The following is a 20,300-nucleotide window of genomic DNA, read 5'->3' as shown; positions in this document are numbered from 1 at the left end:
CATCCCAGGGTCAGCCTCAGGAGGATGGCAGGTACCTCGGGCAGCCGGGGAATCTGGATGAGCCGCTTGAAGTACAGCATGTCAGAGGCTCTGCGGAAGAAGTTTCTGAGGCTGCGGGGGCAGAAGACGCGAGGTCACGGTTGAGCCAGGCCCAGCCAGGCAGCCCCAGCTCACCAGGCCCCAGCGCCTCCTCTCTGCCCGGGCTGTACCTGTGGAACTGCTCGTGGAACCGGTCCCTGTGGCCTTGCAGGGTGTCTGCTGGGAGACCTGAGGGCAGTGACGTGCGACAAGACTTCCTCTCTGCCCCCTGCTTGCAGCTTGCAAAGACTCAACATCCTTCCTTCCCCCTCCCACCCTGCTCCATCACGTTCTAGAAACCATCAGAGAGGAGAGAGCACCTACTGCCTGTCCAGGCCCACAAACCAACTGGGAGAGTGATGTGAGGCCTCTGTGGGGGTTCAGCTCTCAACTTTGAGAAGGGGAACAGGTGCATGCAAGTCAGCATCCTGACCACAGCAAACCGAAGCCGAGCATGCCTGTGGGCGCACTGCAAAGCTGCGTCTGGACTCCAGCCTGGGCTGACAGCATTCAAACAGCTTACACACCCCAGGCCAGTGGTTCTCAGAGCGGGATGTGGTGACTGAGACCTCCTCAGGGGGTCCACCAGGGCCAAAGCCCTCATGAACACGAAGGAGGGGACATGGGCCATGTTGGACTCGTTGTGCCAGTCGCAGGACGTGAGATGCTGTGGCAGCTGAACGCAGACACCCGCTGCCTCCCCAGAGGCCAGGCCTTTCAGAGAAGTGCCAACATGGAAAGCTCTGCCCCTCTTCTTGATAAATCTTTGTGTTGGAAAACAGTGATTTTCTGTAACAACTATGCTGTTACATTAATGGGTAATGAATTTATTTTTGCTACATTTAATTAATAAGTATTTAAGAACGGTCTCTATTTTCATCTCTGCTGCAGTAAATGTCTATCAACGTAAGCTGCTTAAACACAGCCCTTTGTGCTCCGGCTGAACCTCGGGGGGCCTGCGGCAGGGTGCTGGGGGACTTACAGGCGTGCAGCTTGAACATGAGCTTGACTGTGTAGTGGTAGAGGTGGCTGCAGTCCTGGATGACCTGGATGAGGGGAGCCAGGCGGCACTGGCCTGAGGACATCTGGGAAACGGCAATGGCCGTGTTGAGCTGTCGGAAAACTGCAAACAGAGGTGGAGGGAGAAGCGTGAGCACAGGGAGCCATGCAGCCTCAGTGACAGCCACCGAGAGAACAGCGGTGGCTTGCGGGCCCCACACCATCATCCCAGGGCATCGTCAGAACAACCCCAGGAGGTGATGGCCCGGGTACCTGCCTTGCCAGTCCCAGCCAGGCAGGATAACTCTGCCCCATGTCTTTAGACACCAACATGCTCTGAACGGCTAGGAGAGGAGAGCCCCCTGTGCTGTGGCTGCCCCAGACTGAGCCCCAGGGTCCCCACAAACGAGGGCGATGGCAAGTCCGGGCAATTAGAATACAGCTCTGTGAGGCCAGGGCTTCCTGACAGCCTCTACGCAGTGCGCCCAAGCCAAGGGGCTGGAGAGACAAGGAGCCTCGGACGGTCCTGTACCCATGGGCCTCAAGCTCCCCCTATGTGTCAGGGAAACAAGGAGGTTCAAGGCTGTGTAGCCAAGTGCCTCATAACTATGGGGAGAGAAGTCAACTACACGGCAGCCAGCTCAGGACTCAGTTCTGCAAACCCCAAGTGACCCCCAAACCTCACTTGCACCCGGGGTCAGTCTCCTCTGCCCCTGACAATCAAACCTTTCATCAGATCAGCCAACTAGGAGGGAAAGAGACAAACATGAGGCTGCCCCCACTGTGATCAGCCTCTTCTCCAGGGCAGAGAGAGAAATGACAATGGGCAGACCACATGCCAGCATGGCCCACACACACTACAGATGCCAGGACGCTGTTCCAGATGTCGGGCCCCAGGCCCTGGGGTCCTATGCTCACACGGCCCAGGGTGGGACCATTTGCAAACCTCCACAGTGACACAAGAATGCCCAGGAGGAAAGGGATGAGGAGGACGCACCAGCTAAGGATGGTCCTTCACCTTTCTAAACCTTAACATGTCACATCAAGTGCATTTTCCTGTAAAAACTGAAACACACATAAAATACCATTTTGGGTTTTATACAAGGCAAAACCATTTCTCCACTGAGGGATTTTCTCTACCTTCCCTCTTGGGGGAGGCATGGCTCATCTCTGCCAGTCATAGGCTGACGACCTCACTCCCTGGTGGGACCTGGGCTCCTCTGGACACAGCTCTAAGTCCAGATGCAGGAATGCCAGGAGGCTGCCCAGACCCACCTCTAAGTCTAGATCTTCCATTAAAAAGGCATTTGCTGCTCGTTCTCCTCTAAAGAGCACTGAGTTACCCAACAAGATGTCCTGAAGTTGCCGCCCAGAACAATCCCCTCTGCAGCCCTAGGAAGGTAAACCCTCTGAGATTTCCTGTCCAGCAGCAGCCAGGTTCCTGGGCTGGGAAGTCCGACATGACTCACAGGCCTTTTATAGCAGGACACAGGCAAGATGACCAAAACGAACTCTCTCCGGGGTGGGCTCTGTAGATACTCAAGGCTGGGCAGGGGTAGCCGGGGTCAGGAACCTGACAGCACCATGCCCGGGACACACCCCTGGGGACTGCCACTCTGCAGGGGCAGTGAACAGGTCTCCCCATGTCCTGGGGGCACCTGGAGTCCCCTGTTACTCACTCCTGCCAGGAGCACAGTAAGTTGGTTAGGCTAACTTTGCATCTGGCAGTGAGCACCGAGAATCACTGGACTCTAGCAGGCCAGGCCTCCTCCTCCTCGGTTGGCTTACCTGATTCAGAAAGCCTCAGCTCACAGTCCATGTAATCAAACATCTCCACGGTGAGCTGGAAGCTATGGAGGGGAAGGCGGGGGGCTGAGTGGAGGGGCAGGGGACTCATCCCAGAGACCACCCGGATGGGAAGAGGGAGCAGAGTTTATCCACATGCCTCTGCAGAGGGCAGCCAAACATTCCCGATTCCAAATAAACCCCAGCTCCCTGAGAAGCAGGACCCCTAGCCTCAGCCAGCCACGACGAGCACCCACCCACGTGGCACCCGGAGTGTGAAATGCTGCAGGAACCATCGGGGAAACTGAGCGAGAAAGGAAGTAGCACCAGGTGGCTGCACTGTCCGGAGGAACTCACATGTTGTTGACATCGGTCCCAGCAGTCTTCTCTAGCACCTCGTCTGTCACCTCCAGGCCCGCAGGAAACTGGGGGTGCTACAGAGACAACACCCCGACTCAGGTGAGGCCCCTGCTGGCCCCAGCCCAGAACTGGTTCTGGCTTCTGAGGACAGGAGACGAGGCTGGGGATGCCCTCAGTTGCCCTGGGCACTGGCTGAGGGGGTCTGTGGGTAACAGGAGAGCCCAGGGACCAGGGCCAGAGGCTGCCCAGAGCCAAGGGCAAGGTTGAGACCACCTCCAGCATCAGCGGGAAATGCCTCAAGGTACTCAGACTCTTAAGGTCCCCTCAGGTCAAGATCAGGACACAGGAGATCCCACCTGGAGGCTTTCCAGGATGTCTCAGAGATGAAAGCCCAAGGTCCCTCCCTCCAGCCCCGCGTGTCCCGAGGAAACTACCTTGAGGTGGAAGGAGATTTTGGTCAGCAAGAGTTTGGTGTAAACATTCACCAGCTGTCCGTAGCGGTCATGCAAATGTCCCTGTGGAGACAAGAACCCAGGGTGAGGGTCTGCTACCCCAGGAACGTGCCCACAAATTCTACAGGACTAGGACACGCCTTGGGGCAAGCAAGAAAGTGGAGGTGGGAAGGGGCAGCATGCCAGTGGGATGTCCTTCCTTCACCTGCCACACGGACAGAGAGGTTCGTGTGCACATTCTGCTCAGCCCGCCAGAGGTGGCCAACGCATCCGTCCTAAGGACCTCCGCCAACCCTACTCTTTGTTCACAGCTCTTTAACTTTTTTTTTTTTTTTAATTTAATCTTACTCCTAGTCCTTCTTGCCAAAGAAACTCTTGTTGAGAAGAGGGCTCTTTGTCCGGGGCAGCAGGCCAACTCTGAGCTGGGACACTTCATTAAAATGCTGGTGGCAGCCAGGGAGGCACATTCTGCCCGGGGCATGTACATATCCTCCCAGCTGCCTCCCCTGTCACCTCCAAACACCGTGTCCCCTGTGGTCACACCAGCTGGGCACCATGGACACTGTTTTTTTTCACTTCAAGGGACATCCATGAAACAGGAGTCCATGCCCTGTCCTGCCTTCCCTCTGGTCAGTTCCCAACAGTCCTCCCAGAAGACAAATGAGGCCAGAAGCCCTCTTGGCAGCCCCCAAATTCCCTGAGGGTCTTGAAGAGGACCCAGAATACAAGCTCTTGGGGTTCTCAAACTTTACTGTAGAGAAGAATCTTCTGCCTCTGAGGCTAATAATATACTATATGTTCATTGACTTTAAATTAAAAAATCAATTACAAAAATCTTCTGGGGAGTTTTTTTGAACCCAGTTTCTAATCTGGAAATTCTAAAGCAGCCAGTCTTTAGGTCGGAGGTGCAGCAAGGAGTCTGTACCCCTCACACTGGCTGTACCTGCCAGTCAGACACCCAGACTTGGGTGTCGCCACAATTTCCCAACTCACAGCGATTGAAAGGCTGCTCCAGGTCTGGAGCTGGGGGGGCCCATTGGCTAATGAAATTTCCTATAGGAGGCCTTAAAAGCAAGGCCAACATCTCCAGATAACATCCTAACTTCTGCTCTGGGGGAAGTGAAATGGGTTAGGATTTGGTATCAAGCACATTTGACTCACATGCTAATGGAACTTCTGAAGTACCTTTATAAAACTCCAAGCTACAGTTTGCAAACCCTCGAGCCACTGTGGCAGGGAACCCTGGGGTGGGTCAAGAAGCCAGGATTCGGAAAGTAGAATGTGGTAGAGGGAAGAGACGCCCACCTGCAGGGAGCGCCATTCGCTCGGCCCCACAGGGGGATGGAACACCGAGCAGAACCGTGGCTGGACTTTCCAGACCCGGTGGACTGTGCAAGGCACTAAGGCCACTGTGCTTGTTCCCCGCACCTACCCACAGGTCTCCGATCTCCCGAATGTTGCTCCGATGGCGCTGGCAGTCATGCAGGACCTGCAGCACGAGACAGGACAGGGGACAAGGATGAAGCAGCAGACCTGCATGGGCAGGGTCCCAAGGAGGCCCTCCCTGTGCTCGCCAGCGTGCTGAGCGTGTGGAGGGACGGGCAGCAGGCAGATGCGGGGACAACCTCTCATTTCTGAGGCATGCTGCTCTGCCTCCCTGGGGTGGCAGCCTGCTCGGGCAGCAGCAGACGGGGGCCTGGGAGACCTGCCCGCTCGGGACCAGCGGACAGCGGCTACTCACATTCGGGTGCCCGTCTCGGAGGACCTTGTGGAGAACGTGGCAGAACTTCCAGCTGAGGATGGAGCTACTGGGAAGTGGCAGACCGATGGCGTAGGACCAGAAGGTGAAGGCGCCCTTCTCGTGGTGAGTGCCCAGAATGATGCCTAGCAGGGTCAAGGCCAAGTGCGGGAAGCAGGCTCAAGTGGGAAGAAGGCTGGGGTACCCAGCGAGTACAGCGACGTGATGCAGGGGGAGGCCCATGGCGCCCAGCACCTTCTCCCAACACCCCTCTCCCTCCACATCTGCCACAGTTCAGGGGAAGCTGCGGCTTTCAGCCAAAGTCAAGCAAACAAGCAAGGTCAAGCCTCGCAAATTTAACCAGGCTCAACAGCCGAAGGTGATAAATGGTCGCCCCCAGCTGGGATGCAGAATCTGAAAGGAAAGGGGCAAGGCAGGAGGCCGGCGGGCCCAAGGCCACAGGAGCCAGGAGCGAGCACCAGGAGCGGGCACCCGCCTCCTCCGGCCTCAGTCCCAGCGAGGGCAGACGCGGCCACCTGCAGCGCCCCTGCCCTCCTCACACTGCCCCCCTCCCCGCGGCACCCAGAGGGAGGATACGCCGGGCGTGCTTCTCCTTCACCGGGGCCTCCTGGGTGTTGATGGCTTTGCTGATGCTAATGGCCTGGAAGGGAACAGAGGAGGCACAGTTCAGAGACCCACCAGGCCGACTTCCCCAGGAGGCACACAGGACAGATTCTCCCCGCCAGCAGGAGGCAGGTGTAAAGATGCAGAGGGAAAGGCTATTCTCTCAACCTAAGCGAACCAGAGCTCTGAAGACGCTTTCCTTTGCGGGATATGCGCAGCTCAAACGGAGCCAATGCTCAATGCCAAAAAGCCACTAGGAGTCTTCAGGCGGCTGCGAAGTAAGGACAGAGGCTGGCTGGTGGCTGCTGGTGGCTGCAGGAGACACGTCTAGGACACCTGCACATGGTTAGCTCACTCTAGAAGGTGAGGCCGGCCCCGGGCCCCAGGGTAGCAGCCAGTGGCAACAACATGGCATCTTCTATCCTGTCCCTCCTGAGCCCTCAGGACACCCCATGAAGATACGTGTCACCCCCTACACATACACATTACTATAGGGCAAGGCCACACAGCCACTCCACTGAGAACCAGGACAAACCCAGGTCCTGTGGCCCATCTGTCACACAGGCCACCTCCCTCTGGGAGGGGATGAGTCCTGACTCAGCGTCCACCCTCACTGAAGCAGATGGTGACCGTGGCCCTACTAGAGCCCCGGGAAGTGGGGGGATCCACCTAGCATACCTACTGCTGCCACCTGGGCCCTGAGCAAGCAGCCAATGCATTCTGGGCAGAGGTCCTCTCCCATCTCTACCTGTTGGGGTCCTGTCTCCTCCCCCTAGCTCAGTGCCTGCACAGCCCAAGGCTTCTCGAATGGAGCTACTCCCTCACCAAAGGTCCCTGGCACTTACTGTTGCTACTGGCTCTACTCACCCAGTAACTATAGTCGACCCCGGGTTTACCTGTGGATAGGTTTTACTTCTCCACCTGTGGGCAGACTGTACAAGCCTATGTCTACCTGCTCAGCACTGAGCTGAGGACATCCGTGTTTGTGGATGGAGAAGACCTGCCATGCCACTGCAGGGAAGGATGGTCCTTTACTGGGGCCCACACTGGCTGGCCACCCCCCAGGCCATGCTAGAGCCTGCAATGGGCTGAGCATGGGGTGGGGGTGCCATATGTGCTTACCCTGCAGCCAGGACCTGAGCCTGCAGGTCAATGCCTTGTCAACAGGACACACTGGTATGGTGGTCTGACTCGGGCAGGAGTGGGAAGGGGACAGGGCAAAGGGAGCCCCAAGGGGCAGCCATGATGCTTGCTTTCTTCTTAGCTTGGAGGCCACTGCGCTAGCCATCTCTGGCTTCTATACAATGTAACTGCCCAGCCTCATGAACACGTCTACTATGAATGGACTTTTGGGCTACTTGGCAAGACTGGGAGACTTCCTCTGTAAGAAAGCAACCCCATGGGAGCAAAGGCAGTCCTCTCTGATCAGAGATGCAGCTTCTGAACCCAGCCCAGCCCCCTGCCCCCACAGAGCCCAGGGTGGCCCCATCTGCCAGGATGTAGGAGTGCTGGGGCTGCTGCATACCCCACAGTGGGCTGCTCAGGGGGCCACTCTCCTGGCATCCCATCCCAGGGTCCTGGGAGAAATCCAGAGAGGCTCTGGCTTCTCTTACTCCCAAAGCCTCAGGGAGCCAGACCCAGGACGTTCCCTTGGCCATCTGTTTGCCGACCCTCTGCCAGCACAGCCTCCCTAAGGCTCCAGTGCCAGCCTTTGTTCAAGAAGCATCACTGAGCAGCCACTGGGAGAGCAGCCGAGCCCAGGACTCACTTCTCTCTGCCTCATGTGACAACCACACCCCACCCAGACCAAACTCCATCCACAACAGTGGTGGTGACAATGATGATCGCCAATTGCCACTTCCTCGGTGGTTACCACGTGCCAGGCACAGGCCACACACTTCCAGCAACAGCCCTAGGAAATGGCTACTAGCCCACTTTCCTGATGAGAAAAATTGAGGTATAGAGAGGTTAGGTGTCCTGTCTGTGCAGCTCCTAAGGGCCAAACCAGGTCTAGCTGACTGTTGTGTCCTTAGTGAGTTTGCTATACGGCACCCCAGGCACCTCTCTCCCATACAGGCACAGAGCTGGGAGGGCCAGGCAGAGGTGGCAGTGCACAGGATAAGGAGGTGGGGGCCATGCCTCCCCCAGCAGCAAGCAGCTGCCACCTCATAAGCCAGGAGTGTCCGGTCTCCAGGGTGTGTAACTCCATCCCCCAGCTGCTCTGACACCTGAGCTGGCTCTTCTGATGACTGCCATCTGGTCCAGCCTGATCGGGAAGATTCCGGGCAAGAGCAGAGCCCAAGCTGCACAGCTACACATGCAGAAGAGGTGCAGGAGGCAGCTGTGGATGCAGAGATGGGGCCCGAAGTCCGAGTGGGCCTTCTCTCCTGCCCAAGTCCTGGGGCAGACACCAGGAAGGGGCTTCCATACTAACTGGTCTCCCTCCTGGAGTCTACAGCTGGAGAGCAGAAGCAGAGACACTTCCTAAAGGAATGGGCTGACCAGGGCCCAGCAAGGGAGGGGAGTGGCTGAGAAGGCGCCTTTTCCTGAACAGAGCGGGGTAGGGAGGAGGCCCCATACAGCCAGGGCAGCAGGAGCCAGGAGTGCATTGCTGAGCTGAAGGTGGGGTGCCTGAGTCGGGCAGTGCCCTCTCCCAGCCTTCCCTACAGGCCACTAAGACAGCCTTTACTTCATCCTGGGTCCAAATGTAGACTGAGCACCCGCTCACTGCTGGGAACTGGACCCCTCACCACCACCCCTTATGGGTCTCTGCTCACCAGTCCCCTTCCTGCTGCCACCCTATTTCAGTCTCCCCTGATTAACTCCTCTCCGTGTACTCAGCTACTTGGTGCCCCCTGACCATGACGTTTTCCTTGTCTGTTATCCATCCTATCCTGAATGTCAACACCAAGAGGGAAGTGGTTCTGCCTCTCTGGCTGCTGCTGTACCCCCAGCCCCTAAATGGTTCCTGGTACATGGAAGACTTCCAAAAGCAGTGTGGGGGCTCCAGGCCCCGGAAGATGTGGGGACTTAGGCACGCGGCAGAGTCTGGGCACTAGGCTCCTCCTCTCCCTCCCTCCCCCCACTCGGCCCTCCCAGTGCTGTCTGCTCCCTGTGGCTGGCTGTAGAAACAGGGTCCCTCCCGGGGAGGGAACACGGCCCCGTTGTGTGCAGGGCAGCAGATGTGTGGGTCAGGAAGCCTCACAAGGAGGCACAGTGCTCACACAGAGGGAGTCTGTGCACACTTCACAGGGCCTTGCTTCTCCTACCAGGCACAGCAGCCAAGCCTCGTCCCATGAGGGGATGTCAGGTCCCAGGGACGCCCTAGCCTGTCCTAAGTGGGCTGCAGGGGTGGGGAGAGCTTCAGGGCTCTTCTTCTTACTGCTAGAATCTATGCTGAGCAACAGTGACATAGCTCAGCGCCTAGTGTTTACAGTCTCAAGACAGCTCCGATGGTCAGCAATACTTATTCTGTCCACACAGCAGGTTACCCTCACAACAGGCCAACAGGTGGCTGGGGGAAAACTGAAGGAGGAGGGGGAGTCACAGGGGAGCCCAGCACCATCATGTGGGTGCTCTACAGCCTGCCAGACTGCAAAAAGGTTTCTTTCTGCCCTGGGACAGCCACCTAGGCCAGAACTATCCCAGCAGCTCTGAAAACAGCAAATGTAATCCCTCATGGCTGGCAAGATCAATTGCCATGGAGAGAAACACCTTTAAGTCGAATGGATTGATTAGGGGCCTCGGTGTCTGGCTGGAAAACCCAGAGCAGGAGAGAAGGCCTGGGTGGGAGGAAGCAGAGGAGGCAACCAGTTTGGGACTTGTCTGCTTATTGGACTCCCGGGGAAGAGGGGGAAGTGATTCCTATTGACCTTCCAGTGGTCGGGATGGGGGGTCAGGAAGCAGCTCTCCCCACTGAAGGGAAGCAGGACAAGAATGATAATGGTGCATTCCCGGGCAGCTATGAGACCCCAGGAATGCCCAGGGGTCTCCGGTGGGAGCTGAAAGGTCTGCAGAGACAGGTTTCTTAGACCAGCAAGCATGAGGCAGTAAATGGTTTCATGGGCATTCAGGCCACTGCTGCCCCTTCTGTGGTGGAAAAAGTCAACAAGTCCACACCCCAGGCCTTGGACAGCCACCCTGCCTGCCTCCAAGAGTCTGCAGTTTGTTCCACCTGGTGCCTGGATGGTGAGCAACCTGACCTTCTGAAGGGCAGAGGTGCGTACTATGCTGGGGGTGGCCAGAGGCCAAGGGATGGGAAGGCTTCAGCAGACTCTGGAGACACCATCAGAATCACCAGCACCGGGAAACTTGCAAAAGTGACATTTCATGCCACAATAGCAGCCAACTAGGCTCAATAATCTTACAGTAGAAAGATTTTTATCACGTTCAGCATGTGTGCTGAGCACTTCACTAGTATTAGCTCATTTAATCTCCAAAGTCACCCTAGGAGGAAGTAGATGAGGAAACCAAGCTCATGGAAGGTAATCACTTGCTCAAGGTCCTGATGATGAAATGTTGACCAAGAGCTTGTGCCCTGCCAGGCACTGTTCTAAGTGTTTTGCATATTGACCTGAGCTTTGCACAGCAACCTCCCCGGCCTACAAGGACAGGGAGGCTGCTGGATGGGGCCGGAGCCCGGGCTGCCTGGCTCTGGACGCTGTCCTCTCAGCCACCACGGGGTCCCGGAGGTGGGAGGCTGGGCCAAGGGAGCAGTGAGTCAACAGACAGCCTTCTCTGTCCCGCCACAGGAACCCAGCGTCCCCAGGACCACTACCGCTCAGGGAGCAACTGGCCCGATTCCAAGTCAGGAAGCACATTCTGGAATAGGGATTTGTTCAAAACCTCGGGTAATTACAGCATCAGGATGGCAGGGAGAAGCTCATGGGCCTCCAGGGTTCCCCATTCCTGTGAGCAAGGGCATCTGACGCAGGGCTCTGACCTTCATCTCCACTTACTCTGGCTCCTCCCCAGGGCAGCTTTTGTCCTGCAGCCAGGACAAGTGAAGCCAGAGGAGACCGTCCAAGGACCAGGCTGGAAAAAGCCACCAATGGCACCCATCCCCAGAGGAACAACTGGCAGGGACACACCCCAGGAAGCATTCCAGCAGGTGCTGATTCAGGAAAGAGGAGCCCTGTGAGGCAGCCAGGGCAGGGCAGGAGCCACAGCAGGTGGTACAGAGAGGCTAGGTGCCCGGTGCAGACTCCAGACAGAAGCCGGGCCTCAGAGCACAGACATGGTCAGCGAAGCCTGATGATCAAGCCTAGAAGTTCTAATCAGCAGCTGCTCACAGCAACTCAGCCCCCGCGCCATCATCAGCTGTGGGCCTTCGCAAAGGAGCCCTAGGAAGAGCCATAGTCAGGGAGGGCAGAGGGGGAGGAGACAGTCACTGAGGATACAGCAAGACTGTGAGCATCTCACAGAGCCATTGCTTTTTGGCCCAGTGCTCATCAGTACCAATTACACTGTTCTGGAAACCCGCAACCCTTGGCAAGGAGCTAAGTGGCTGTAGAGGATGCAACCCTGGCTGTCTTCATTTTGAGGACTCCTCTGCCAGGAGCCCCTGCATCTGGGGATAAAGACAGGTCTTGTCAGCCATCCCACTGGGGATGCTACAGCACCTCGGCCTTCAGGATCTGTCACAGATCATCCCAAATCACTGGGGAGCCTTTCTTCAGAAACTTCCCCCTTTCCTGATGGAGTCTTCCCTATCTGGGAAGCAGGAATGAAAAAGCCCTGGATCCTCTAGAATGCAAACATGTACGAAGCATGTCCAAAACACCACTCTTGGTTCTTTTGAGACACAGGAGGAGGGAGAAGCAGGCTCCATGCCAGGAGCCCGACGCTGGGACTCGATCCCGGGACTCCAGGATCGCGCCCTGGGCCAAAGGCAGGTGCCAAACCACTAAGCCACCCAGGGATCGCACCTCTCTTGGTTCTAACCACACATTCCTCCCTTTACTTCCTTAGAGGGGAAGTCAGGTCCCACCTCTAGGCCTGGCACATGCCCCATCACCCAGCTCTGGACCCAGATGCTCCTTCCTGGAGGGTCTTCTCCAACCACCCTCTTCAGAAAGCATCTTCTGTTTACTTCCCCCAGTATGTTTATGATCTGAAACCATCTTGTTTACCACTTCCTCTTGGCTTCTACCTCTGACCCCCAAACAGATGCCCATGGTACAAGGGACCCTGTGAGTCTTTTGCTCTTCCTGCTATATCTCCAGCCCCCAGACCTGTGCCTGGTGGTCAATAAATCTTTATTGGATGCATGAGAGTGAACACTTGAATGAACAAAAGCTCTTTCACATATGCGTTCTGGTTAAATTCAAGGCAGTGAGTAGTGAGTGTTTTTTTCCAGCTAATAATTTAACTACTGGTTAAATAGTAAAAGCAACTATAAAACATTTACTATCCTGAAAAATCAATCCCAAAATGAATCAGACTTAAGCTTCCTCCTTGTGCCGTTATCACAACACTTAACAGAGGCACTTAACAGAGACCAAAAACGTCCTTCAAAGAGCCAAGGCACAGGGACTGGCACAGAGGCGGGTTACTCTGCTTTAGTGTTTCCAAAGAGATGTTTGAAGGACAGAGAGACCTCATTCAAAAGCGTTTGCCATCTCAAAAGCCGCTGCTGAAAGCAAACACAGGATTTCTGTAGCCAAGGAGGCACTGGGATATGGTCACATGCAAAGTGGGGAGGCACCCAGCAGTTTGGTAATTCAGCAGATGGGAAGCCAGGGGAGCAACACTGGTCCTACCCTGATTCCTTCAAATGCCAGCTCTCTCCATTCATACGCCCCAGTCCCCACTCAGTCTGGGTTCCATGATCATCCTGTTTATGAAACTGGAGGGCCTTGTCGATGACGCCTACCCCTCCAGAGGACAGGCGGAAGCCAGAGAAGGATCCTCCCTCTCACCAGTGGCAGCCTGACCCAATGCCACTTCTTCCCAGGGCTCTGCAGGTGACACAAAGGGAGGATGACACAGCCCCTAGGCCCACCTCCACAGGCTGCTTCTGAATGGATGGGGAGCCAGCCTGGGTGGTTTCGTTCCTCGTGGTCCTGGTGACATCACTCCACAGACCTGTCTGACCCACAAGCCAGGGGGCTGAGTCACCCCCTGGCAGGCAAGCCTACTGCAGTTTGATGATTGTGTTTATTTCAACAAGAGAAAAAAAAAAAGAAACAATCCTGCCTGGATTAAACTTTTCTCCATTGCCTCAGTCTTCTGCAGTGGGTGCTGGGGGTCGCTTAGGCCTCACCAAGTAGCAATGTCAAAGAAGGGAGACCCACTGGTCCCATGGTATCTATTCATTCAGCATACACAATGAGTGCGCCCCCCAAATCATGTGCTCCTAGGTGCTAGGACATAAGAGAAGCCAAGGAGATCCTGCCTGAGGCTCCTGGGGTTCAGTGGGTAGGACTTAGGGGCTCAGAGGGGGAAGCAACACAATCCCTACTCCTATGGATCTAAACACAATGCATAAGCTTAGCTGCCCACTTCTGCTGGTTGAACTGCCACGTACAGGGAGACAGGGAAATGGTGTGAATGTCATGAGAACTAGGGAAGCAGAGCAAGGCTTGGGCAGGGGGTAAGTGGTTGATGGTTTCACAAATGAGGTGATACCTGAGTCCACCTTGAAATTAAGTGAAGGGGAAGGGCATCGCCAACAGCGCAGCCCGGCTGGCAAAGGCATCTCTACCCTTCGGGCCAAGTGTCTCAGGTTAGCAGACTGGGTTTCCCTGAGCCTCAGCCAAACAGGCCTAGACTCCAGAGTTTCCACTGAGAGCTGTGGGAATGAGCAAATAAGCGCCCAGTTGGGTTTCATTCACATACGGGCCCAGCCTGGGGCTGGCTGGGATGCTGGGCTGAGGGCAAGGAAGTAAGATGCTGGCTGGCTTCCCCAACGTCCCTGAGGCTTCCCTGGAAGCAGGGGCCTGCAGTCCTGGAGGAGGAGGAGTGCTTCTAGAGCATGAGCACCTGCAGGCTCCTTCTCCCAGGAAGGTGCTGTTCCCTACCTTCCTGCCTCCCCCCACCCCTGCTGCAGATCTGCTTGCTCTTCCAAACTGCCTTGGCTCCCCCTTTACAGATAGCTAAACTAGGGGCACAGGGAAATAATCCAGCAGGGGCATGGTTCTGTTTCTTTCAGCCTAACCTGCTTTTCCATACACAACAAAACAGCTAACACACAGCACTGACTCTGCACCAGGCAGCCCCACACTATGAAGTCTTCCAAATCCTCACGGCTCCTCCGTGATGGCTGCACGATTATGTCCATTCTGCAGATGAGTCTTGCCCTGAACTGCTCTGCCATAGCACTCCTGTCCACCTCACCCCTCTGCCATCTCCTTCATGGAGACCAAAACTCCTGGTGAGGACGAGAGTGGTCTTTACCTTCCTGTGGCACACCCCAAAGCACCAGACAAGCCATGTAATAAATGGTCCTCACGAACGTGTCATTGAGGCAAGCGTACACCAATGATGGCAACGGGGAAGGATGGACTAGCAGCCTCATCCCGCCTCAGTCTGGACCAACACATCCTCTGACACCCAGAGAGCAGAGGATTCTGGGATTCTGGCAGCCTGGGGAGTCAGGAAGTCAGCTGCCTGCCTGGGCGTCACCAAGTAGAGGGCATCTGGCATCTTGGTGTGAAACAGCAGTGCACACAGTGGAAAGGGTACAGCTCACCACCCAAGACCCACCCCAGCTGACTTGGACTCTGGCAAGGCAGCAGCTCACAGGCAGCTTGGGGGAGGGGTGGGGCAGCACAGTAGTGTGGTTGTGAGCCTGGTTCTTTCCCTCCTTTGCTGAAAGCTTTGGCTCACCTCTGTTCTCCAGCCATTCAACCTGTCTGCACTGGGTGCTGGGAACCATGCCTACACATGGTGACCTCATGCCCACGCTCCCCCGCCCCCACTGCCCTGACATTGCTGGGACCCAGCTTGGGGAGTTCTGGCTCTCCACCACATGATTTAGATATCTTCCCAAACTTGAGGCCAGGGGAAAAATTTTTTTTGGTAAACATTTTTTTTTTAAGATTTTATTTATTCATGAGAGACACAGGCAGAGGGAGAAGCAGGCCCCATGCAGGGAGCCCGATGCAGGACTCGATCCTGGGACTTCAGGATCACACCCTGGCCCTGGGCTGAAGGCAGATGCTCAACCGCTGAGCCACCCAAGCTTCCCTTGGTAAACATTTAATGAGGCCCAGAAAGGGGTTAGTGACTTAGTGTTAGAATACCACAGCATTTAAAAGGAATAATGAAGACACAAAGGTGGGCGTGTGTTAAATTCGGCCAGAGGAGACTCCATGGAGGGAGTGATGGGCACATGTGGGGCAGGAAGTCAGGGCAGAGGACCAACATGTCAGATATGCAAGTGGGAAAGAATACTGCATTATCTGGGACTGAATCTCAGACCCAAATTCAAGTTCCCAAACACATGTTTGTGTCCTGTGGGCTGTCTTCAAGGAGACTCTAAAGAATTCCTGCCTAGGGAACTTAAAAAAACAAAAACAAACAAAACCAATGCCTGGGGCTTATCCAGACCAAATGACTCCAACTAATCTCTAGCACCTTTACACAGAAATTTTAAAGACACTCCCCAGGGGATTCTAACACCCTGCTTCTAGAACAGGTAGTGGCTGCCCAAGTGTGGCACCTGAAGTGTGCGAGCCCAAACAGATGTGCTCTCAAACACACAAATAGGTTTTGAAGACTTAGTAGGAAAAGAATGTAAAATACCCCATTCATAATTTTTAGTGATTACATATTGAAATGGCTGTATTTTGGATACACTGGGTTAAATACAATAGACGATTAAGATGAATTACCTTGTAGTGTGGCTACAAGGAAACCTGAAATTACACTGAGATGTGTATTCTGTTTCTACTGGACAGTGCTGGCAAGACCTGAATGTCAAAAAACATTACTCTTTACAAGATTTCAATTCGCCGGAGGGTGCTGTGGGGATGGGTCATTGACCTGGAAAACTGGACCTATGAACAGCTTTCTACCTGATGTGTCCTCCCTACTGGAAAAGCCCCAATGCCTTGGTGGTCCTACCTATCCTTTTTTTTTTTTTTTTTTTTAAGATTTTATTTATTCATGAGACACACACACAAGGAGAGAGACAGGCGGAGGGAGAAGCAGGCTCCATGCAGGGAGCCCGATGTGGCACTCAATCCCAGGACTCCAGGATCACTCCCTGAGCCGAAGGCAGACACAACCACTGAGCCACTCAGGTGTGCTGTGCCTATCCATTTAACGCCCACCCACTGGGCTTGGCTTGCGGAGCACAGTGGCCCCTCTCTGTCCCAACCTGAAAGGAAGCTTTTGCGTTCTATTTCTATTTTGCAAAGGAAACAGAACCAGAGAAGCACAAGCACCCATAGATAAACAAAAAGCTTAGCATTTCCATGACTCCTATCTGCTGAGTCCTCATCCATAATATGCCTCAAAGATGGGTCTCTACTCTAGTGGAAGTTCTGAAATAGTTCTCAAGTGTTAAAGCTTTTCTGGGAGGTGGGGAAGGAAGGGAGAAAATGATGGCTATTTGCAGAGCACTGAACCATGTGTTTTGCATTCTGTGTTTATTAGCAGCCTATTACTGCTATAGCAAATCACCACAAACTTAGTGCCTAAAAACAATACAAGTTTTTATCATCTTACAGTTTCGGAGGTCAGACAGGTCTTCCTGAACTAAAATCGAGGTGCCAGCAATGCTGCATTTCTTTCCAGAGGCTCTACAGACAACTCCACTCCTTGCCTTCTCCAGGACGCCCATATTCCTTGGCGAGGGGCCCCTGCTTCCACCTCAAAGCCAGTCACAGCCAGCAGTCCCCCAGCAGACCATCCCTCTGATCTCCTCCCTTGCCCCCCTCCTCCTACATTTCAAAGACCCTGGGAATACACTGGGCCCACCTGGCAAAGCCAGGATAATCAGCCTATTTTAAGGTCAGCTGATTAGTATTTTCTTACCAAGTGTGATAAAGTACTCACAGGTTCCAGGAATTAGAATGTGGACATCTTTGAGGGGTAGCCTACCACAGCATTTCTCTATACCTTAAAACAGCTACAGGGGGCGGGTGAAATGAATCTCTATTTTTACAGATGAGGAAACAGATTCAGGAGTTAAGCAACTTGCCCAGGGGCAAAGGCTAATAGCACTCAGGTCCACCTGCCTATAAGTGCGTCTCATGGTATTACATCATTTTTCTCTCTAAGATTTTATTTATAGGACACTTGGGTGGCTCAGTGGTTGAGGCTCAGGGCATGAGCCTGGAGTCCTGGGATCGAGTCCTACATCAGTCTCCCCACAGGGAGCCTGCTTCTCTCTCTGCCTCTGTGTGTCTCTCATGAATAAATAAAATGTAAAAAAAAAAAAAAAAGATTTTATTTACTTATTTGACAAAGAGAGTAAGCTCGAAAGCACATGCTCACAAGCAGTGGGAGTGGCAGAGGTAGGGGGAGTGGCAGAGGGAGGAGAAGCAGACTCCGCATCATGGAACTGGATGTGGGGCTCGATCCCAGGACCCTGAGATGGTGACCCGAGTTGAAGGTAGATGCTTAACTGACTGAGCCACCTAGATGCCCTTATATCTTTTTTTTTTTTTTTTTTTTTTACAGGCTAGTTTCAGGTTCAAAATGCAGATATACTGGATTCTCTAACATTCTGTATTCAGAATGTTACAACAACGAAAAGCCAATACTATTGTGTCATCTCCATTTTGAAAAGGGGTTTTATCACCAAAAGGGCTAAAGTTGTGGTAAAGAATAGACTGACTTTCTGGACACTCTCTCTGGAATTATACACACACACACACACACACACCATGTAACAATCACAAGTACCAGCTACACAAAGGAAGCATGCCTGCTCTTCCTTAACACTCTGGGGTGGGGAAAGCACCTTTGCAAAATGGGGTATAGTCTGTCAAGAAAACTAATATGGAAGCATTTTTCCTGCTTCTGATCCAGGGGCCCAAGAAGAAAGGCAAGGCTGATGACAAATTCTAAGCAAGTCAAAATGCTTCCCTGCAACACAGGGCACTGTGGGCAACATGAAGACAGAAGCAGTATATTCCAAAGGGAAGGTGAATCTATGAACTAGATGTGCTATTCTGTCCACAAGGAGACTTGTAAGTAGCAACCTCAGCTCTCTGGCTCCTTTCCACCAACAGGGCCTTGCTGGCAGCTCACTAGATATTTCTGGGAGCGAGCTAATTAAATATTAACCATGCACAAAATCTTTATCCTCCATCCCTCAATAAGTCACTCTGAAGACAAGCAAACTTAGATGCTAAACCCAAACTGCCATCTATCCAGGAAAAAAAGGGGGTCAGCAAAGGGTAAATCCTATGAGATTCACCCATTACACAGTTATTCATTATTAAGTAACCCTCTCAGTCTCTAAGAAAAACCCTGGAAACTAGAAAAACAAACCCATAAAACAAAAAACACCTGCTTGTTTACCAAACCAACCACTAAAATGCATGGATCTATATCAGAGATTCTTTCTCTTTGGTGTTAAAGGAGATTGTCCTTGATTTATAATAACTTAAAGAGTAAGCTTAGCGAAGCTGGCCTTTTAATTCCATCTATGTAACAATCAGACCTCTTTATACCTCCTCAAAAGCACAGGGTGTGTGGGGGGGGGGATAAAAAAAAATCAGTGAATAAACATCCAGATTCTCTCTGCCAATTAAATGTTCTCCATTCTTGCATAAATTCCTGCCACAATTATTAATGTATTACTGACTTTAAATTAAATACCACATTTGTTTTTACGATGGGTTATTCGGGCTGAAAATAGGCCAGATGATGAGGATCCCCAGGATAAATTAATAATTTTCAGGTAGGCTGGTTCCAGCACTTGGGTTTTCATAAAGCCTTGGTGTCCCCAAATCTCATTATCCCTTTCATTGCTAATCATAAGCACCATGGTTAGAGGGTCCCTCTGCGTTTTCCTTAATTCAAAATGAAAGCTTTTGCAGTAGACTGCACGTAGGTAACTTGATTTGAAAGCAACCGCGGAAGTCACTTGCTACAGCAGCCACAGAGGTCACCACTCCGCTTCAGACAGGGAGGAGGGGGCCCTTCCACTTCCTTAATTTCTAAAGTAAAATTTTTCTGCTATTTCAGTCTTGGTTGACTTATTTTGGCCAATAAACAAATGCGCTCTTGCCTCCCCCCAGGCATAAGGACGCCTCAGAATGTGTCAGATAAAAAGGAGCAGGAAACCAGCAGCACAGCGGCGCGTGGGGTGTTCCCGGCGGGAGCGCACGCACCTGTACCCCCGCGCCGCGGCTGCATCTTGAAAATAACCTTCCCAGGATAGGCGCGTGGGAGGCGCAGGGAGGGAGCCCCAGGAAGTTTCTGGGTCGGGCGCCCGTATTTAATAAGGGGGTGTGAACTGTCCCTGCGTGGGCCGGCGCTCGGGCAAACAAGTCTGGCTACGTACGTGAAACTTTTCGCTCGGCATATAGCGAGGTACTGCGCGGCCCGGGGCCACTCAGGCGGGGAGGAAACTGGGAGCTTCCTTCAAGGAAATGCTCGGCTGCCCCGAGGTGGGAGCCCCCACACGGCCTGCGAGGCGGTGGCGGGAGCCGTCCGCTGGAGCCAAAGGGGGGCCCAGCTCCGAGAAATCCAGGCAGGCCCCGCCCGAGGCGCGCCTAGGCCCGCGCGCACCTGCCCCCACCTGGCTCGCCGACGCGCCCGCCCCCCGCCCCGCACCTGGGTCTCCGCCCGCCGCGGCCCCCGCGCCCGGGCCGCCCGGCCACCTCGCTCCCTCACCCCCGCACCCCGGCCACCTCGGTGCCCAGCGGCCTCTCTCCGCCCCATCCCCGGCGCGCTTCCGGTTCACCTGCGCGCGGGCGGCCGCGGGGGGGGGGCGGAGGCCGGGGCGCAAGGGGGCCGGGGGCGTCCCGAGCCCGAGCTGCGGGGGCGCGTGCGAGGGGACCGGGGAGAGGGCGCCCCCCGCCCGCCCGCCCGCCCGCCCGCCCGCGGCCCTGCCGCTCGCCTGGGTCTTGTCGAACTGTTCGCGCTCGGCCTCCAGGCTGTGGCCGGGCCTGCGGCTCAGCACCCGCGCCGGGACGCTCTTGATGCTGTTCATCCTGCCGCCGCCGCCGCCGCCGCCCGCGGTCCCGGCCCGGCTCCGGCTCCGAGCGTCTGAGCGCGTCACGGCAGCCCGCCCCAGCCTAGGCACCGCGAGGCCGCCTTAGGGCGCCCCGCCGGCCCGCCCCTGTCCCCGCCCCCGCTCC

The 20,300-nt window shown here is 54.6% G+C and overlaps 1 protein-coding gene across 1 annotated transcript in view; it reads right to left on the bottom strand.

Moving 5' to 3' along the window:
- HIP1R (huntingtin interacting protein 1 related) overlaps positions 1-20,300 on the bottom strand; it is a 28,136-nt gene extending 7,836 nt beyond the window's left edge. Inside the window, exons 1-10 of the mRNA XM_041728658.1 lie at positions 20,060-20,300; positions 6,010-6,073; positions 5,416-5,558; positions 5,107-5,163; positions 3,657-3,737; positions 3,220-3,296; positions 2,866-2,927; positions 1,061-1,201; positions 210-267; positions 36-111 (exon numbers count right to left, since the gene is read on the bottom strand). Coding sequence (XP_041584592.1) covers positions 36-111; positions 210-267; positions 1,061-1,201; positions 2,866-2,927; positions 3,220-3,296; positions 3,657-3,737; positions 5,107-5,163; positions 5,416-5,558; positions 6,010-6,073; positions 20,060-20,152 — 852 coding nt within the window. The 5' untranslated portion in view covers positions 20,153-20,300. The remainder of the gene's footprint in view (positions 1-35; positions 112-209; positions 268-1,060; positions 1,202-2,865; positions 2,928-3,219; positions 3,297-3,656; positions 3,738-5,106; positions 5,164-5,415; positions 5,559-6,009; positions 6,074-20,059) is intronic.

The sequence above is a fragment of the Vulpes lagopus genome, chromosome 14, assembly GCF_018345385.1.
Source record: "Vulpes lagopus strain Blue_001 chromosome 14, ASM1834538v1, whole genome shotgun sequence".
Classification (NCBI taxonomy): Eukaryota; Metazoa; Chordata; class Mammalia; order Carnivora; family Canidae; genus Vulpes; species Vulpes lagopus.
This window is presented reverse-complemented; position numbering and strand designations above follow the sequence as displayed.